General features: G+C 55.8%; 5 protein-coding genes across 5 annotated transcripts; 3 read left to right on the forward strand and 2 right to left on the reverse strand.

Annotated features, from left to right (window-relative positions):
* Positions 1-441: 441 nt before the first annotated feature.
* On the forward strand, positions 442-1,840 carry EX895_005397 (uncharacterized protein; the record flags this gene model as incomplete). Its single annotated transcript, XM_029885989.1, has 6 exons — positions 442-683; positions 753-1,023; positions 1,105-1,162; positions 1,239-1,556; positions 1,663-1,684; positions 1,795-1,840. 6 exons carry the CDS (start codon positions 442-444, stop codon positions 1,838-1,840), a joined length of 957 nt encoding a protein of 318 aa, XP_029737841.1.
* Positions 1,841-2,190: 350 nt separating this feature from the next.
* On the forward strand, positions 2,191-3,774 carry EX895_005398 (uncharacterized protein; the record flags this gene model as incomplete). The annotated part of the gene is made up of 1 exon (XM_029885990.1): positions 2,191-3,774. The coding sequence occupies one exon, from the start codon at positions 2,191-2,193 to the stop codon at positions 3,772-3,774; it is 1,584 nt and encodes a 527-aa protein (XP_029737842.1).
* A 181-nt stretch (positions 3,775-3,955) lies between these two features.
* Positions 3,956-4,476, reverse strand: EX895_005399 (uncharacterized protein; the record flags this gene model as incomplete). The annotated part of the gene is made up of 2 exons (XM_029885991.1): positions 3,956-4,213; positions 4,288-4,476. The coding sequence occupies 2 exons, from the start codon at positions 4,474-4,476 to the stop codon at positions 3,956-3,958; spliced, it is 447 nt and encodes a 148-aa protein (XP_029737843.1).
* Positions 4,477-10,133: 5,657 nt separating this feature from the next.
* On the forward strand, positions 10,134-14,293 carry EX895_005400 (uncharacterized protein; the record flags this gene model as incomplete). Its single annotated transcript, XM_029885992.1, has 2 exons — positions 10,134-10,350; positions 10,449-14,293. The coding sequence occupies 2 exons, from the start codon at positions 10,134-10,136 to the stop codon at positions 14,291-14,293; spliced, it is 4,062 nt and encodes a 1,353-aa protein (XP_029737844.1).
* Positions 14,294-14,721: 428 nt separating this feature from the next.
* Positions 14,722-17,865, reverse strand: EX895_005401 (uncharacterized protein; the record flags this gene model as incomplete). The annotated part of the gene is made up of 1 exon (XM_029885993.1): positions 14,722-17,865. One exon carries the CDS (start codon positions 17,863-17,865, stop codon positions 14,722-14,724), a length of 3,144 nt encoding a protein of 1,047 aa, XP_029737845.1.
* Between the last annotated feature and the right edge of the window lie 1,083 nt (positions 17,866-18,948).

The raw sequence follows: 18,948 nt of genomic DNA on the forward strand, positions 1-18,948 counted from the left end.
TCACTGCCCCGTTGTCATCTTTTTGCTCGTATCGCATCCTTCTCCCTCTCTCGCACAGCATGTAATTGTATTTCTCTCTCTCTTCTTGTCGATCTCTCGCTTGTTAGCCTGCATACAGTACTTTCACTTTGCGTCTTGTGCGAGGTGTGCAGACGGTGAAGTGTGGCGAGAGAGTCCAGGCAAGGCGTGGCGATGAGATTGTGTCTGGCTTCCGGCAGAACCTCAGTCAATAGCGCGTCTTTTTGACCGCGGCGTCGGCATCCAATGGTGCGGCATGCACGAGCCAAAATGCAGGCGAGAGAGAGAGAGAGCGCGATACGACGAACGTCGTATTTAGGGTGTGGGGTTGAGATTATTCAGACCCGCGGCCCATCGCCTTTCCCAATCCCGTTCTCCACACCACCTTTCCTTCGTATACACTGTTCTGACCGCATAGTATCGATGTCCGAACGAGTAATGACGTCGGTGATCCAAGACTCGAAACGCGAGAGCCGCGTCTATGTGGACTATGAGGTTTCGTCACCCCCACCCACGCCAGGTGCGGAATGGGTGCGATTCGTGCTGATCTCGGACACGCATTCGCAGGTCACGCCCGTGCCGGACGGCGATGTGCTGCTGCATGCCGGAGATCTAACGACGTTGGGTCAGCCTGATGATCTGAATGCCCAGGTCGAATGGTTAAAGTAAGTCCTTCCCTCTTTTCGTGCGGTTGAAGCTCTTGCTGACTCTGCTACTCGCTTGGATATGAACAGAACACTACCACACAAGACCAAGGTGTTTGTATGCGGCAACCATGACTTTGCAGCGTGTACGGTAAACAACTACTACGAGACGCGCGGCCGCGAGCTCAACGCCCTGTTCAAGGTCAAGGACGCGGCAAATGACGTTGAACGGGTAAAGGAGATTCTCAGCAAGCAGAACCTGGATGAAGGGGGCCTGAAGTATTTGAACAACGAAGAGTGGGGGTTCAAGGTGGACAGAGAGGAGACTCGACACCATACTTGGAAGGTCTGGGGTAGTCCCGTGAGTTTCCCACTCGAGTAGACCGAAACAAACGGAGAGATGACTGACACTTGCCCAACGCCTCTTGGTGGATACGGACAGTGGTCGCCCGAATTCGAAGATTGGGCATGGAACTACAAACGCGGTGCTCAGGCTCGAGGTGCGTTTATCGGTCCCTTCTGCCACTGTATGCCTGCCCATGCTTACCTTTCACTCTCACCTCCCCACTCCCACAGAGATTCACGCAGGCATCCCGTCCGATATTGACCTCCTTATCACCCACACCCCGCCACACACGCTCGGAAGACTTGACGCCATTCGCGACGGCACGCCCGTTGGCTGCGAAGAGCTCACTCGACGCCTCACCGCCCCGCGCACCTCCCCGGACGCGATCCGTCCGCTGCTGCACGTGTTCGGACACATCCACGAAGCAAGGGGTGTGCATTTGCTCGCGCAGCAGCAGGATGAGGGGCAGCGAGAGGTGGATGAGACGGTGTTGGTCAATGCGGCGCTGGTGGAGTACGATCAGGATGCGTGGAACCTGAAGCGTATCTGTAAGTATTCGGATGACGTTGGTGAGAGAGAGAGGCCTCACGATTTGGTTCGCAGACAAGAAGCCTTATGTTGACTTGTTTGTTTGGACGGCGACGATCATGACAGTTTCATACACCGTCGTGTGCAAGTAAGTAGTTGTTCAGGAAGCAACGCTGGATGAAGCTGGAGCACAGACTGACGCCAACTTTGCCTTGCACACCCAACCTCTGTTCCTACTTTTGCGCGTGCGTGCCACAGACCGGTGATTGTCGATTTGCGCGTTCCAGCGCCCTCCGCAGCCTAGGTATTCGACTCATTTCCGTGCAATGCGATATGCTTGCAGTCTGCTCTTCACCCTGTGGTCCCGTTCGCACGACCCTCGGGCTTGTGACTGGACACCGCCGTCTGTGGGTCCTTGGCAAGAGTGTCAAGTGTCGTGAGCTGCAGCAGAGAAGCGGTGGAAAAGAGTTCGGAAGTCGGACGAGCACAACTTGTTGATTTCCTCTTTTTCTTTTTTTTTAGAAGAAACTTTTGTGTGTGTGTTGAGAGAGAGAAAATCGACTCCAGCAGGCGTGTACCTCTATCACCTCCATCATCTCGACCACAACCCCTCGACACCTTTCACGAAACTCATCACTCCACGCCACCACATCCATGAGTGCAATCACCGACTACGATTCTCCTGCGCTCAGCTCCTCGGCTGCTGCAGGAGCGACAGCAGCAGAGCAGACGGTTCCCATCATCCTCACCACCTCTCTCGACCAGTATGCCATCCCATCCGGACCGTACATGGTGCCCGTCTCTTGGCGCCGCACGCATCTCTCCACACTGGTCAACAAGCTCGTTTCTTCCACCTCGGACGCTTCTGCAACCGCTGGTGCAGTCCCATTCGACTTTATCATCGACTCTGCGCTGCTCCGCTCCACATTGGGAGAATACATTGAAGCAGGAGGACTGACATTGGAATCCACACTGACTATCGAATACGTGCGATCCACACTACCGCCCACACGTCTGGCGGCGTTCGAGCACGACGATTGGGTCGCCTCGGTCGATTGCTCCTTCACCCAGGCGAAAGTGTACATGACGAGCAGCTACGATGGCAGCGTCCGACTATTTTCACCATCCAACCCGACAGAGGCCATGCACACGCTGAGCACAATCAACAAGGCGACTGTGCAAGGAGGCAGGAACACCTCGCTGACGAGTGCCAAATGGGCCCCCAACGGCGATGCGCTGGTCACAGGCGGAATGGATGGAAAAGTGCAGCTGTGGAGCGTTTCGCAGAGCAATGGCGACGACGATGATGCGTGGAAGAGCAGCAGGAAATGGGCAGGCGAAGCGCACAATGCACCTATTAGCGCTGTTGACACTGCGCAGGGCCCACAGGGTGTGAGTGTGCTCAGTGGTGGCTGGGACGGCATCGTCGCTGTTTGGGATGATCTGCCTTTGAGCTCTAGCCACGTCGAATTCGAATCCGACGTCGACGAAGACGAAGACGAAACCACCGCAAAACGCAGAAAGACTGCCAATGGCAGCAGCAGCAGCAAAACTACCCGCCCCTCGTCCAAACCGGGGCACGTCGACCCGACCATGACACTCTATCACGCCCCGCCCACCGCACACGCCGTCACGGGCGCCAAGAACGTTTTCACCCCGACCTCGCGCGTCACGGCCTTGCTCTTCGAACGCACCTTCGCATCGTCCTCTGCGAAGGATACCAACCGAGCCTGGAGCGTAGGCTACAACGGCCTGCTCAAGGGGTGGGACCTCGGCTCGGGCGGGATCACGCATACCTCGCTTTCGCTGCCGTCGAGCACTGCAGAATCGCGACCCATGCTGTCGCTCGCCCACCTGTCACGCGCGACTCTGGCGACGGGTACGATGGATCGAACGATCCACCTGTTCGACACGCGCTCTTCGGGAACATTGGGTGTGAGCATCGCCAATGCGCACCGCGGACCCGTCGACGCGCTGGCTGCGCATCCGTTGGACGATCACCTGTTTGCCAGTGCTAGCGGCCTGGAGAGCGCGGTGAAAGTGTGGGACTCGAGAAGCAGTAAAAAGGCTCTGTTCACCCTCGATACCGGAGTCGCAAGTGGCAAGATGGGCGAGAAAGGTGTGCTCGCTGTCGATTGGTCGAGGGACGGCCAGGAACTCGTTGCTGGCGGAAAGGACAAACGCATCACCGTGTTCAGGGGGAGCAACATTGGCTTGTCGGACAACACCCAGATTTAAGGCTGGAGCAAAACATGCACCCTCACCTCTGTTCTGATCCGTTCGTTTCTCTACGCTGCAAACGTATGAAATGACAACTTGCGCCGTCGTAGAAACAAAGACTGAATTGTGGAATGCGAATGCGAATGAACCCTTGAACAACCATATGCAACGTCCTCGGAAGTGTTTGTGTGCGCATCGCCTACCAAGCATTCACCTTACACAGCGCCACCTTCTCCATGATCCATTTACCCTCTTTGTACTTCTGACTCTGCTCCCAGGCCTTCCAGTAGTACCACCCCAACGTCTTGCCGCAGCCTTTGCAGCTCACATCGCAGACCGTATGAATGCCTGTGAGCAGATGACGGTCTTCTTTGGTGCCCAAAGTGGTGTTGAGGGTGGAGGAGAAGAGGTACGCTTTGCCGTCTCGGCCGCTGAAGGATTTCGAGATGAGTTCGTCCTGCGCTTGCAAGCATGGGCCGAGTCAGCGAGAGTGATCGAGCAGATCGTGGGAGGGGAGGGAGGGGCACTTACTTGGAGGGCGAGATGCGCGCCGCAGTCCGCGCAGATGTAGCGTGGTGCGGTGTCGGGCAGCCAGTCAAGTGTAGGTGCTGGTAGAGGGTCACTGGAGGATTGCGATGAGAATGGCGAGGACGTTGACATGGCTGACCAAGAGGAGGAGGACGGCGACGGTGTCGAGGCGGACGTCGAAGAGGATGCCATTCTGTCTGCCACTCGTCGGTAGATGTTCCGACTATCGAGTAGTTGAAAGGGGCAGTTCGCGAGGATGAAGGGCTGACGCACTCCAACGTGGCTAGAGTCGCTGCAAAGACGTCTTGAAACTCTTGAGGTCGTCTGGCGTAAGACAGAGGGGATGTATGTGATACTCGCAGTCCGGGATGGTCCTGACGAGGGGAAAGGTTTGCGCGCGGGGCGACACTTCAAGCAGCGTCCAACTTTAGAGGTTGGACACAGGCCTAGTGCCTCAACGATGCAACCACTTTTTTGGCCGACAGGGTTGGACCCTGCATCGGTCGCCTTCCGCTTGCCTGCGGGACGGCATCTTAATTTTGCTGCTCCGCTAACCGTTATCTTCTCCCTCCAGTCACACGTTTGCTCGCTTCAGCCGACACACTAGAGCACACATTTGGACGTCGCTCTTCTCAAGTCCTTTTGTCGATTGCTGCTGTTCAATTGGCTTGGATGGTCGTGTGAGGTGACTAGTTAGGGGTTTGAAAGTTGACTTGCATCAAACGGATCTAGTAGTGCTGGAACCGGCTTGCGCTTCAACGACTTGCCTCGGGCTGGTTCTGGGCTGTGGGTCGTCGACGACGCGGCGGCGGCGTTGGGGGCGCTGGTGGACGTGAGATCAGAGACTGCACAGTTGGGAACAGGGGAGGGTGGAACAGTGATTAGCTGTGCGGATGTGCTGGTCAATCGCGAGACCTCTGATGCTCCATCCGATCCTCTTCTCTGGAACGGATGCTTCCTGTCAATCCCTCCTTCCGTCACCGGAGACGCTTCCACCTCGGACTGTCCGACACTCGAGCTTCTCCCATTGGAATCCGCAGGTAACGTATTCCCAGCCGAAGTGGGAGGAGGAGGAGGAGCCGATACAGCAGCCTTCTCCTCGTCGACGTTGCCACTTGCAACGTCAACCTGCTGCATCTTGTTTTTTCGCTGCTTTTGCTTGCGTAGAATCACCAGTGCCACTAAGCCCAAAGCAATCACGCCAACAGGCACCGTCACTCCAGCAGCGATCGTCTTTGCCCGCTCTGGAGAACCTGAGGTTGCCGCGACTCTGTTGTAGACACTGACCCGTTCGTTGGTGGGGCAGATGCGGCGCTTGGGGCTTGACGTGTCGAGCTTTTGTTGTTGCTGCTGCTTCCATAATCGATGTTGGGTAGCGCTTCAGCAGTCGCAGAGGAATCATCTTGGCCAACAGGTGGAGAGGAGTTAGAGATAGAGGATGACGATGCCGATGAAGGATAGGAGTCTCCGAGGGTGTTATTGTTGTTGCTGGAAACTGCCTGCAGATTTGAGACGTTGTTATCCGAACTTCCGCCCGCTGTGGGGCTTGTCGTGTTACTCCAAGTCGTACTCGGCGTCGTGCCTTGAAACGCGTTCGAGGAACCAGATTGTAAGGTGATGGGCGGTGAAGGTGTTTTGTCGTTTGAGTTGAGTTGCTCCACCGGGAACATATTCGCCGAGGATGATGGAGTTGTCGAGTCGCCCACTTGACTGCTCGCCACCGTTGCTGCAGCCTTGTGTCGACTCCCGGACTCTCTCTTCTGTCTGACGTTGCTACCACTTGCGCAAATATCTTCTTCAGAGTCCAAAGACCGCCTTCGTCCTGGTAGACCCGACCGCGCAGGTGTCGCTCCTCGAATCCCTGACCCTACTTCGTCCTTCTTTCTTGATATGCTTCTGAAGCTGTTGAGCACGTCAATGCCCCATTTCAACGTTGGCGGTGCAACACTGTGCTGGTCTAGCTCTTCATGCTTTGAGGAGCCTCGATGCAACGAATCAGCAAGCGATGCAGAGATAAGGCGAAGGCCCATCAACAAGCACAGGGCGAGCCGTGATGCTATGCACCCGCTATCGAGGCCCAGTTGACATTTGACCATCTTGCGGACCAAGTTGGCATGGGGACGTCGCGGCTGAATGTCACCAATCAGATTCCTTCAATACCAAAAGGGAGGAGTAGTTGACGGAAACGTTTGGGGGTATCAGGACAGTCGTACAGAGGCAGCCAACGCAGACTTGAGCATGCCTTTATACAATTGCGTGGTGGATCTCTGTTGCCTGCAAACCGTGCGAATAGATAGTCTTGCGCACCAACGGTGCGCGGTCGACATCCCGCCGCTGCACTGATATGAGATGTTGCCAGGGATCCCTCCAAGAGCGTACTGTGCGTGGCTTTCAAGCCCACGTTGACTGGAGGGCCACCAGCAAGAGCCGGGTCCCCGCATGCAATTACTGCCACACCGCATAGACCTCTCCAGCTTCGACTCACGGACCCTTCGGCTGGCTCGGGCGGTCGTAGATACAGCAGCATGACTAGAAGCCAGAGGTTCAAGATGAACTGTATTCCACCCCGAGGGAGGTATCGTGAGCTCTGAAGGCAGTTTCATCCTTCCTCTACGAGGTCCGTGCTGAGCTTTTCAATCAAGCTCTGACCCCGCACTTGTTCTTCTTTGTCCGAAGGCACGAGCGGTCATTTAGAAAGGCTGTCGATTCAGAAACGAGTATGGATGCACTCAGATCGGCTCGGCCCAGTGCTGGAAGGCTGGAAGTGAGTTGAAGGGCGTGGCCATGTGTGACGACTCGAAGCATTAGGGACGCCATCAGGACATCCGAGTTGGGACCCTGAGAAAGAGCGTCACATTGCTCAAAGGGTTCTATGGCTGCGTTAGCTTTGCTGCTTCCACGACCCTCCCTTGCTGCCGGCTCGAGGCTGCCAAGCGCAAGAGGTATTTGACTGAACATGCCGGTAACGCTCCTGGCGAGTGACACATTCTTTCCCGCGGTGTGATTCGACTGTCAGTGCTGTCGGTTGATCCTGTCGATCGTAAAGGGATGTGCCGGATGTGCCGGAGAAGAGCGCTGTTCACATGCCGCGCGCGCGAACGATCGGGGCCAGCGTTCATGGCTCTTGTTCCTCAAATTGTCGGCGTTGCGTCCGATCAGGTTGAAAAAAACAACCTCGACTCAACGACTTTCTTGATGCGAATTACAGCCGCGCAAGTACGCTTCTTCCGCCAGACGCTACTTTGAACACCGGGAGATTGCACCGACCGCATCGACCTCACGAGGGCGGGCGAACTTGTCGCACCTAAAGTACAGTACAGAAGGAGAAAAGACGGAACAAAGAAACACGGAACCCTTCCCCCAAAAAGAAAAAAAAAAAAAAAAAAAAAAAAAACAAGACTTGCTCTGCTCAGTCGCCAGCAAAAAGCGCGCCAATCACAAGAGTTGGTGGCTTGTTCGATCAAATGCAGAAGTGACACCTCGAGGCGGAAAGTTCACGTAGCAAGGGGCTAGCTCCTTTCCGAGCCGACACGACCCTGAGCGGCGCCGAGCAAAGAAACGCGTAGCTCGCATGCCTCGCCATGTACGTCTTATTCATCATCCTGTCTGACCGCTTCTGGTGCCGCACTGCCTCTCATCTTGAATTCAGACAAGGCCCGAATTCACGGGAAGAAATTGCTCTAGCTACGTGCTAAGTTGCGAAACCGGCTGAAGCTTTGACCTCGAGGGCAGCGAGCATGATCGCCATGCTCGCAAATGCAGCCATGCCGATCCGAGCAGAACTGCAATGCACTGCTCTGGGAGTTGCGTTCGAAGAAAATCAATGTAGGCCAGCCAGCGCAAGAAACGAGCGCGCAAGTATCTGACGCCTCTACTGTCTTCTGCCTTTTGACTGTGCTTTACTGTATCAGCTGCTCAGCCTGAAGGCACGGTCGTTTCTTTTGTGAGAAGCACATTCCGCTATTTTGGGCGTTGACTGTTGAAGCGCCTTGTTTCTTCCCACTCCATCGCTTTTGCACGCTCGCCTACCAAATTGACGAACTCGCGCTCAACCAACAAACAGGCACGACCACACGAACGAGTAGGCAAGCAGAGCAAATCCTCAAGGGTCTCTCTCTCTCTGCCCCCAAGGCTTCGTCTCCTCTCGCTCGGAACGAGACCGGTCAAATGGATCAAGAGGCTGTTTCCTAATTCTTACCTCGTTGTAGCGCGTTTTGGGCATCCTATTGTTGAGAGTTGGTCGCCATATGGGCCATTCCTTGTTACCTCCTCAGCTGAAACACCATCTGTTGATCTTGTTGTGTCTCTCGATCCAAATGACTGACATTGATTACAATGCCCACCGTCAGCGCTTGATGATGGAATGAGAGGCTTCGTTGTTCTGCAGAGGTGAGGAGGCCCTGTTTTCTTCGGCGAGACTCTTTCCATGAACAATGCGCCCGAAAAACAACGCGCATTAAAATTGCAAATTTCATCGGTGTGTGGGTGTTAGCATCCTTTGCCTACTGCGACGACTCTCGTCTTACAGCGACGTGCTCCGAGATCCAAAACTGCGGAAGTGCTTGACATTTTTATCCAAAATGAGCTCCGACACAGCAGCTGGCTTGCTTCCCCCCTTTTGGTGGCGGCAGGGTGCGTCGGGTCATTTAAAACACAAAGCCTCGCTTGCTCTGCAGTTTTGCAACCAGCCTTGCGTGCGCGCTCGTGTGCTGTGCTAGCTACTTGGCTCTGGTGCCCGCGCGTGTGCCCGTGCGCGTGCTGCTTGTTTGCTTCCCTTTGTCCCTTTTGCGAGTGCCAGCCCTTAGCAAGCCAGTCAGGGTTAAGGCTTTCTCTTTGCCCTTGACCTGCGCAGGAGCTCTTTTCTTTGCCTTTCGGCTTTTTTACTCGCTTTTCGCAGTTCCCAGGCGCTGAGGTGCCCTGTCAGTCGACTGCAGCAGCGGATTTCGCCTTCCTCGCCAGCGACCCTGAGTCCGTCGCACTCTCCCGCCTCTCTCCTGAGGCTCGCTTGCTCAGTTATCTCCTTTGCTGTTCGCTCACTGTCCGCTCGGGCGCCATTCAACTCCTTGGTTCATCTCATTTTTCTTCATCATCTTTACCCTCATCAGCCCCTCTAGCTCCCACCCTTTTCGCCACAGCGAAGAACTCGCTTTCGAACGCGGCTGCGTGCTGGTAGCCCTCACCGCCAATCGACACCGCTGCATCAACCCTCGGTCATCGCTCTCTAACGGATCTCGCATCTCACTAGGATACAGCGGCGCTTTTCCCGTCTGGTAGCCCCTTCGTTGCCTTTGATACGCAAACCTCGGTGGCTTCTGCGGATACATCTGCATTCTGCTCGCAAGCTCATCCCACCACGCCTTGCTTTTTGGACCATCCGGGTTCCCTTTCAGTTGCACGTGCTCCGGTTAGCATCTCGCAGCTCGTCGCCTCGGCCAGCCTCTCTTTGCAGTGTGCTGCTACGTTTCCCGCCTTCTTCTCGGTTTCTGCGTCCCAGTCAAGCCGAATCCTTCCACCTCCGCTGCGCAAAGCATGTCGATCACCGTCGTCTACCTGTTGTGACAACCATTGTTTCAGCTTCCGCTTGTACTCGCAACCTCGCCTCTTGAACCGCAACGAGCCAATCCGCGACCGTCCTCCTGCTTCATTCTCGTCTCGCTGAGCACTTTTTACTGTTCGAGACTTACCGCAGTCTCCCTCATTCGACGCCGAACCTGCGTCCCATAGCATCCTAGACACGTGCCGGTCGCAAGCTTTTCTCTCGCATCTTCTCCCTCGATCCAAGCCCGCGATAATTGAGGACAAGACCTCAACAGGTCATTTGCACCGCCAGCAACTTTAGTCACATAACCATGGCGGCGACACTCACTGCGCAGTCGGCTTTGCCGAACCAGGCTTCCTTCATGTCGCGCCAGACCTCATCACCGCTGCCAGATCTGGCTTCGCTTCCTAGCGACTTCCTCGATCACCTCCTCCTCATCACACAGACCTTGGTCAACTCGAAACCACCGCCTGCCGTGCTTCGCGCCATGTCGCGCGATCCAACACGGAACGAAAAGGCATCGCATGGTAAGTAGCCCAAATTCACCATATCACGTTGATCCACACGACGTTTTAATACTGACTATGTCTTCCCATCTACTCGTTCTTCTCCGTTCTTCTCGTAGGCGATGTAAACGGCAAGGATCTAGCTGATGACGTCGCCTCCATCGACCTGGACGAAGACGAAGGCGAGGGTATCGTCAGCCTGCCTCTGCCCGCCTTTCGCTCAGCACACAGCGACGAGCGCACCAAAGCCATCGAGGACAATCTTGGCAAGCTCGCAGAACGACTCTGGAAAGCAGAAGATCATCTCGAAGTCGTGGCACGCAGTCAGGAGCTCGTTCGCACGCCAGGCGCTGAGGAGGAGCCCGAAGTCCACTCCAACGGTCGGAACCTCTTCTTCGGTAAGCCTTTCCCTTATCCGCTCTCGCACGCTCAACCACAGAGCTCCTCCTATCCGCTCAGCTACCCGCTCGGCATGGGTCTCAACGGGCCAGTACTGCTCGGCGGCCAGGTTTCCCGCAGCGACGATCCCATCGCCTCGTTCGAGCGCTACAACGACGAGAGTGGACTTTCCGCGCAGGAAGAATTGCGTCTGCTCAAGGCTCAGGTTCAGGATATTGCACGCGTCTGCAAGGCCGTCGCCTTCGGAGACCTCTCGCAGCACATCACCGTTCCCGTACAAGGTCACGTCATGGTCGAACTCAAGGACATCATCAATCAGATGGTCGACCGACTTTCGCATTTCGCCTCCGAGGTCACCCGTGTCTCGCTCGAAGTAGGAACACAGGGCAAACTTGGCGGCCAGGCTGAGGTGCACGGAGTCGAAGGAACCTGGAAAGAGCTCAAGGACGTCGTCAACCGCCTCGCTGCCAACCTCACCAACCAAGTACGAGGTGTCGCGCTCGTCACAAAGGCCGTCGCTCGCGGTGACCTCTCGCAAAAGATCGAAGTCGAAGCAGATGGAGAGATCCTTGAACTCAAAGTGACCATCAACGTCATGGTAGACCAGCTTCGTCACTTTTCCACCGAGGTCACGCGTGTATCGCGCGAGGTCGGTAGTAAAGGACAGCTCGGCGGTCAAGCGAACGTCCCCGGCGTCCAAGGTGTATGGAAGGAGCTCACGGACAACGTCAACCGCATGTGTTCCAACCTCACGGGCCAGGTGCGTTCCATCGGCATGGTCACCACCGCCGTCGCCAAGGGAGACCTCACCAAAACCATCGACATCGACGCCGAGGGAGAGATGGCACAGCTCAAGGATACTGTCAACTCGATGGTCGGGCAGCTGCGTATCTTTGCCAGTGAAGTCATCCGCATGTCTATGGAAGTAGGAACTTACGGTAAGCTCGGCGGCCAGGCGCACGTACCCAACGTCGAAGGCACCTGGAAGGACTTGACCGAGAACGTAAATAAGATGGCCGACAACCTCACTTCGCAGGTGCGAGAGATCGCACGCGTTACCAAATGCGTTGCCGAAGGTGTCCTCACCGAATTCATCAACGTCGACGTCAAGGGAGAGATCCTCGACCTGAAGCTTACTGTCAACAACATGGTTCGCCAACTCAAGACGCTTTCCGATGAGATCATCCGTGTGTCCGTTGAGGTAGGCACAGAAGGTCGTCTCGGAGGACAGGCCAAGGTCAACGACGTCAAGGGACAGTGGCAGGTGCTCACCGAGCGCGTCAACATGATGGCCAGCAACCTCACCACGCAGGTGCGTTCGATCGCCACCGTCACTACGGCGGTAGCACGCGGCGATCTCAGCAAGACCATCAACGTCGAAGTTCGCGGCGAGTTCCTCGACCTCAAGCTGACGGTAAACAACATGGTGGAGTCGCTGCGTACCTTCTCATTCGAGGTGACACGTGTAGCCAAGGAAGTCGGTACCGAGGGCAAGCTCGGTGGTCGAGCCACCGTGCTCGGCGTCGGTGGCACCTGGAAGGACCTGACGGACTCCGTCAACACCATGGCTGCCAACTTGACGCTCCAGGTGCGTGCCATTGCTCACGCCACCACAGCGGTAGCCCGCGGTGATCTCACGCAAAAGGTGACCATCCCCGTCTCGGGAGAGATGCTCGACCTCGTCAACACAATCAACAACATGATTGACCAGCTCAGCTTCTTCGCCTCCGAAGTGACGCGTGTCGCCCGCGAGGTGGGTACCGAGGGCAAGCTCGGCGTGCAGGCCCAAAAGAAGGACATCGAAGGTACCTGGGGCGAGATCACCGACAATGTCAACATCATGGCCAACAACCTCACGTCGCAGGTACGAGCATTTGCTCAGATCACGGCCGCTGCCACGGACGGTGACTTTACACGATTCGTCACCGTCGAGGCTTCGGGTGAGATGGACTCGCTCAAGACCAAGATCAACCAGATGGTGTACAGTCTGCGCGACAGTATCCAGAAGAACACGGCGGCCAGGGAGGCGGCCGAGCTGGCCAACAGATCCAAGTCCGAATTCCTCGCCAACATGTCGCACGAGATCCGAACGCCCATGAACGGTATCATTGGCATGACCGCACTCACGCTCGAGACCGAGCTCTCGCGCTCGCAGCGCGAGAACCTCGTCACCGTCTCGACGCTCGCCGGCAATCTACTTGCCATCATCGATGACATTCTCGATATCTCCAAGATCGAGGCCGGTCGCATGAATGTCGAGGAAATTCCGTTCTCGCTGCGAGGCATCGTCTTTAGCGTGCTCAAAACGCTCTCGGTACGAGCAACGCAGAAGAAGCTCAACCTCATGTACGAGGTGGCTCCCGACTGCCCGGACCCGCTGATTGGCGACGCTCTTCGTCTCAAGCAGATCATCACCAATCTCATCGGCAATGCGGTCAAGTTCACCGACGCAGGCGGGCGTGTCGCGCTCAAGTGCAAGCTGTCCAAGATGGTCAACAGCAACCAGGCCATGCTCGAGTTCTGCGCCTCAGACTCGGGTATCGGTATCAAGCAGGACAAGCTCGATGTCATCTTTGACACCTTCTGCCAGGCCGACGGCTCTACAACACGGAAATACGGAGGCACGGGTCTCGGTCTGTCCATCTCGAGACGGCTCGTCAACCTCATGGGCGGTGACCTGTGGGTGCGAAGCAACTACGGCAAGGGCTCCGATTTCTTCTTCACCATGGTGGTCAAGCTAGACCAAATCTCGCCGGATCAGGTCAAGGAGAAGATTCGACCGTACGCAGGGCGGAACATCTTCTACCTCGACACGCTGCACGACCAGACGGGCGTGCAGGCCATGATCGAGGAGCTCGGTCTGAAGCCGTTCACTGTGCACAGCGTCGACGAGGCTTCGCATCGCAAGCGCGGCATGCCTCGCATCGATGCTATTATCGCGGACTCGCTGGCCGTAGTCGAAGACCTGCGCAACGTCGAACATCTCCGATACATTCCCATCAACCTCGTCTCGCCGGCCCAGCTGACGCTCAACTTGACCTACTGCTTGGATCACGGCATCAGCTCGTACATCAACACGCCCACCTCGCTTGCTGACCTGTACTATGCACTGCTGCCCTCGCTCGAATCGTCCGCAGCGACACCAACGGAAGGCTCCAACGAGGTGACGTACGACATTCTTCTTGCTGAAGACAATGTCGTTAACCAGAAGCTCGCATGCAAGATCCTCACCAACCAAGGTCACAAGGTCGATATTGTCGACAACGGCCACTTGGCGGTGATGGCGGTCAAGAAGCGGCAGTATGATGTGATCCTCATGGACGTCAGCATGCCCGTGATGGGTGGCATCGAAGCGACTATGGCGATTCGAGAGTTTGAAAAGACGCTGGGCGATGAACAGGTACCTATCGTCGCACTCACCGCCCACGCCATGCTAGGCGACAAGGAGAAATGTCTGCAAGCCGGTATGAGCGCCTACGTTTCCAAACCTATCAGGAGGGTCGAGCTCATTAGCACGCTGCACTCGTTACTCAGCCAGAAGAAGAGCGTCGGCGGAAGAGCCTGATTCGATAAACCTCTTTCTGCCGGAAGAGGCAGAGACTAGGAGGTTGGTCGCTACCCCACGTCGCAACGCACGTTCCACCCTCGCACCCGCAATACATTGTCTCTTTACAGTTCCTTGTGTCCCTTGTCTTTGTATCGATTCTATTCTCAATCTATAAGCTAGGTTAGTTCTCATACGCCGTCGCAGTGTTGAGGGAGTGAGTTGAGATCAGGAGATTTCACAATAACACTGCTCCAGCGCTGATTTTGAGATTTGCACGTCGTCCGGGGAGTACATGCGTCCTGTACATTCCTGTATGACGTTGAACACGATAACGAGTTGGCATCGAGCCCCACGCAGGGTGAGGTCTCCAATGTGACATCCAGTTACTCGGCAACGTCCTCGTGTCCTCGCCCAGCTTATTATTGAGCAAATGTCATGAGGCCCATTTACGACCAGGAGATGGTCCAGTTGCTGCTCAGATCGACGCTCAAGCCCGTCACGTTGAGCAAGGACCTTGTTTGATCCCAGCTGGAACTTGCCTCGTTCCCGCCGATCTTGACCTGGCTAGGTTTCTGTTTGACGTCTAACACGATGACATAGGCCAAACTCTGACTGGGGTTGAACTCGCCTTCCAACTGACCGCTGACGGAAGAACCATTTGTTGCCGAGACGGTCAAGGTGGAGTTAGGAGCGGGAGCAGGAGTCGCACCGTCGTCAAGGTAGAAGTATTGTTTGGCCTGGCCTTGGTTGTCCAGGTTGACAATCAGTCCATAAGGCGATTGAGTGGTCTCGTAGACGGTGTAGGCCGGTTTCGAGTGGGTGAGCAGAGCACGACCGGGTCGAAGGTGAACGTTGATCGTGGAGAGGGGTGCTTCCACCGAGACGTTCTTGTTGTACTCGACGTCCAACGCGTCGTATGTGAAGATGTTGCGCCACTTACCCCCCGCATCTGGGAATAGCGCTTTGAGACTCGTAACGTTGGGCTCGAGGACCGGGCTGACCAAGAGATCATCACCGAACAAGAACTGGTGCGCATAGTCTTTAGTCTGTTCAAACACGTCTGGGAATTCGTACCACAACGCCTTGACCGCCGGTGCACCACTGACACTCGATCGAGCCAGGTGCGAGTACAGACTCGGCAGGATCTCGTACCGCTTACCAATGGCGATGCGCGATGCGTTGGCAACCGAGTTCCAGCGGAATGGCTCCTGCCCAATAGCACCGATCGTGTTGTGGTTGCGCATAAATGGAAGGAAGGCACCCAGCATCATCCATCGGTTGCACAGCTCTTCGTCTGTGTTGCGATTGAAGCCACAGATGTCGGCGCCGATCATGTGGATGCCGAAGATCTGGAATTGCAGCACACCGTCGATTGATTGCGCCATACCCGCTCCTGCCTTGTACGCTTCTTGGCCCGGCAAGATAGTCCAGAGGGCATAGTTGTCGCCTAGCCAGTGGCCGCTGAACTTGCCCGCTCCAGGGTAGGTCGAACGCGAGATGAGGAAGGGTCGCTCATTGGGCCGAATCGTTCGAAGGGCTTTGTAGAAATGCTGTTCTTCCAGTGTTCCGTCCAGGTTGTGCACGTCGTAAAAGGCGCGTTGCCCATCGACACCGACAGCTTCCATGGCGACCGTCTTTTTGTCCAGGTTGATATTAAGCGGGGTTTCGCTGATGTGGATGCCGTTGTGGATCGCGTAGGGTGGATTCGAGAGGTATCGCTGGCTAGTGTTGGCATACCTGTAGTTGGGCTCGTTGGGTCCAAATTTGTTGTCGCTCTCGCCACTCTGTCGTTTGATCAACACATCTTCCTGCTCACGACCCGACGTGGCGGTGAGTAGCGAACGTCGTTGCTGGGCATTGTCGTTGTTCTGAACCGGTCCCTGTCGGAACGTGTAAGTGCCGTTGATGGTGATATTTCCGGAGGTACCCCACGTGAGGTTGTTGTAGCCCTGCGGCCAGCCGGCGACACTGGTAGCAGCCGTGTATGCCGGCGTGTCCGACAAGTTCGTCTCGGGCCCAGCAGCGTTGCCAACGACGAAACTAGAGGGCTCGTTCATGTCCAACCAGATTCCGGAAAAGTCGACAATCTCGCTGAAGTTGCGGATCGCCTCGGTCCACCACTGACCCGCATTTTTGGCTTGTTGATCGACAAAAGTCGTGTAGCCAGGCCAGACCTCGCCCACATACTGAGTCCCGTTCTTGTTCTTCAAGAAGACGTCCAACTCATCGCCTCGCGTACCGGGGTAGTATGTGTCGCTTGCGTTGGTCGGTGCTTTGGGGATCGCCATATCGATGATGGGAATGTAGTGCTGGTGGTTGTCCTTGAGTTTCTGGATCATAGCTGCAAACTCCTTCCGAGGGAAGCGTTGAGGATCGGTGGTGAAGTCACGGAATTCTTGCAGGTAGTCGATGTCATTCCACTGCACTTCGAGAGGAATGTTGTGTTCGCGCATGGCGTCGACGACCGCTTGGGTTTCCGAAACGTTGTTGTAACCCCATCGGCAGAGGTGGAAGCCGTACGACCAGTAAGGGTGGATGACGGGGTTGCCGACAACGTTGACGTACTGCTGAATGGCAGTGTTGGGAGTATTGATTCCATCAACGGTCGAACCAGAGGTGAAGCGTAGATCCAGTGTTCCTCCAATCGCTCGGTACTGGATGAGGCCTCTTCGAAGCAAGACATCCATCCCCGCCGTGTTTTGGATCGACACGGTATGCGACCTCAACTTTCCATCTTGACCACGCCTCGCCTCGAGGTAGACAGGGTGGTAGCCGTACATGTTGCTGTCCACGGGCGTGCCAGCATCCAGCGTGAAGAAAGGCTGCAACGTCTCATCTGGGTTTCTCCTGAAGCTACCCGTGACATACTCGCCCAGACCGTAGATGTTGGCGCCTTCGGGCAAGGCAGACGAGAGCTGCAAGTACTGGTTCTCGAAGATCATCTCGTGCTTGGGCATGGCTGTTGAGTTGCGCTTGGTATCGCTCGAGACGTTGTTGATGCCATCGCTGTACGTGGGGATGTTACTGGCACGAGTGTCAAAGATGACATCGCCCGACGACTTGCGTTCGATCCAAAAAGCCCATGCACCGCTGTCGTTGGACTGGGTGCCGTTTTCGGCAGTGTGGTGGAAAACAAGATCGCTTTCTTCTGCCGTAGAGCCATCTTCGATTTCAGCAGGGTCGTCAGAGGGTCGCTCGTAGATGAGACCATTGGGTAGCTGATACTGCTGCTTTGCGGTGTCGTAGATGTGCACGTGGAGCTGGTGCTTCTTTTCGTAGACGACCGAGAGTGTCAAATTGGAAATGTCGACACCGTAGGCGTTGCATGCTTGGCCAGCTAGCGAGAGGTTGGCAGTGAAGCCATGCTCGGAAGTGACGGGCTCACCAACGAGCTGGTAGCCAGGACACTTGGTCACGTCAAAAGAAGGTGAGATATACGAAGCTGAGCTGTTGCTGTCGGCTCGGACCTGAAGCACGTTGGTCTCGAGCTGGTGTTCCAAGATCGAAGAGGGGAGCGCTAGCGTCGAGGAGAGGGTGGTGAAAAAGGCGGCCAGCAACGGCGTTAGTGAAGCCGCCTTGATATAACGCATCTTGAGGGAGGAGTTGGAGGGAGATACAGTCAAATCAAAAGACAGGCTGATCTTGGTCGTTGATGGGCGTGAGTGAGGGGGTGAGGACTACGGATAGGAGGACTATTTGAAGGAAGGTGGCTCCGACACTCAGAAGAAGCTGCAACTTGGATGCTGAGTAAAAATGGAGCACCACCAGTGAGCTCGAACCACGCAAACAAAAACGCGGGGGGGAGAGCGGGGCTCCAACGAGGCATTATCTGACAGGCCCTCTTTGTGCCTTTCGGTGAGATTTTTTACTTCCATCTCGGACGTTCCTAACGAAGGGCAGCTCCCCCACGGTGACCAACATGGGCCTTGCGACGCAACACCTTTGGATTTAGGGAAGAGCATCGGAGTAACTTCCACGGATCGTTACACTCAAGCGAGGCCGTGAGGAAAGCCAAAAGGGGAAATTATGTGACGAAGTCGGGCAGCGGCTGTGCGGCGGCCATGAACGACTGCGGCGACCAAGACGGCGGGCGGGAAGAGCACTCACGTCGGATCGGAAGGACCGACGGTGGGAGTTTTTCGGCTTGGAGAAGCGAGGAGCGCATTACCACCGAAGCAAAAGCGAGAGCGAGAGCGAAGCCAGCAATTCTGCAAGCCGTTTCGCAAACGAGAAAGGAACAGTTCGATAGCCGAAAACGACTTGCTCAGCCCGCACCTGGACCACCTAATTCTTGGCTTGCTCTGCTGACCCAACAAGTGACTTTGAGGCTATCACATCTTTGTACCTAAGTTGAACGAATAGCTTTTGCAGAAGCTCGATTGACATGGTCGGATGCACTTGTTGAGTTTCTTGCTTTCCTGGGGCTGGCGGGAATGCAGGGGAGCAGGGATGGACGAAGGGCGACGCGACCAGATGCGGGGAAGCGTCATTTGGCTCCGCGTCTTTTCACGGCGAGTTCTCCGGATCGAGCGCGAGGCTGCTCGACGGTGAGAAGGCCGGAGAATGGCCAGTGTCGGAAAAGAATATTGCGGATTGCCGAAAGGTGATGAACGGAATGTTGACTTCAACAGAGTGAGCTGCTCCACCAACACCGGTAGAGACGATTGACTACT

The sequence above is a fragment of the Sporisorium graminicola genome, chromosome SGRAM_6 (genome assembly GCF_005498985.1).
Source record: "Sporisorium graminicola strain CBS 10092 chromosome SGRAM_6, whole genome shotgun sequence".
Classification (NCBI taxonomy): domain Eukaryota; kingdom Fungi; phylum Basidiomycota; class Ustilaginomycetes; order Ustilaginales; family Ustilaginaceae; genus Sporisorium; species Sporisorium graminicola.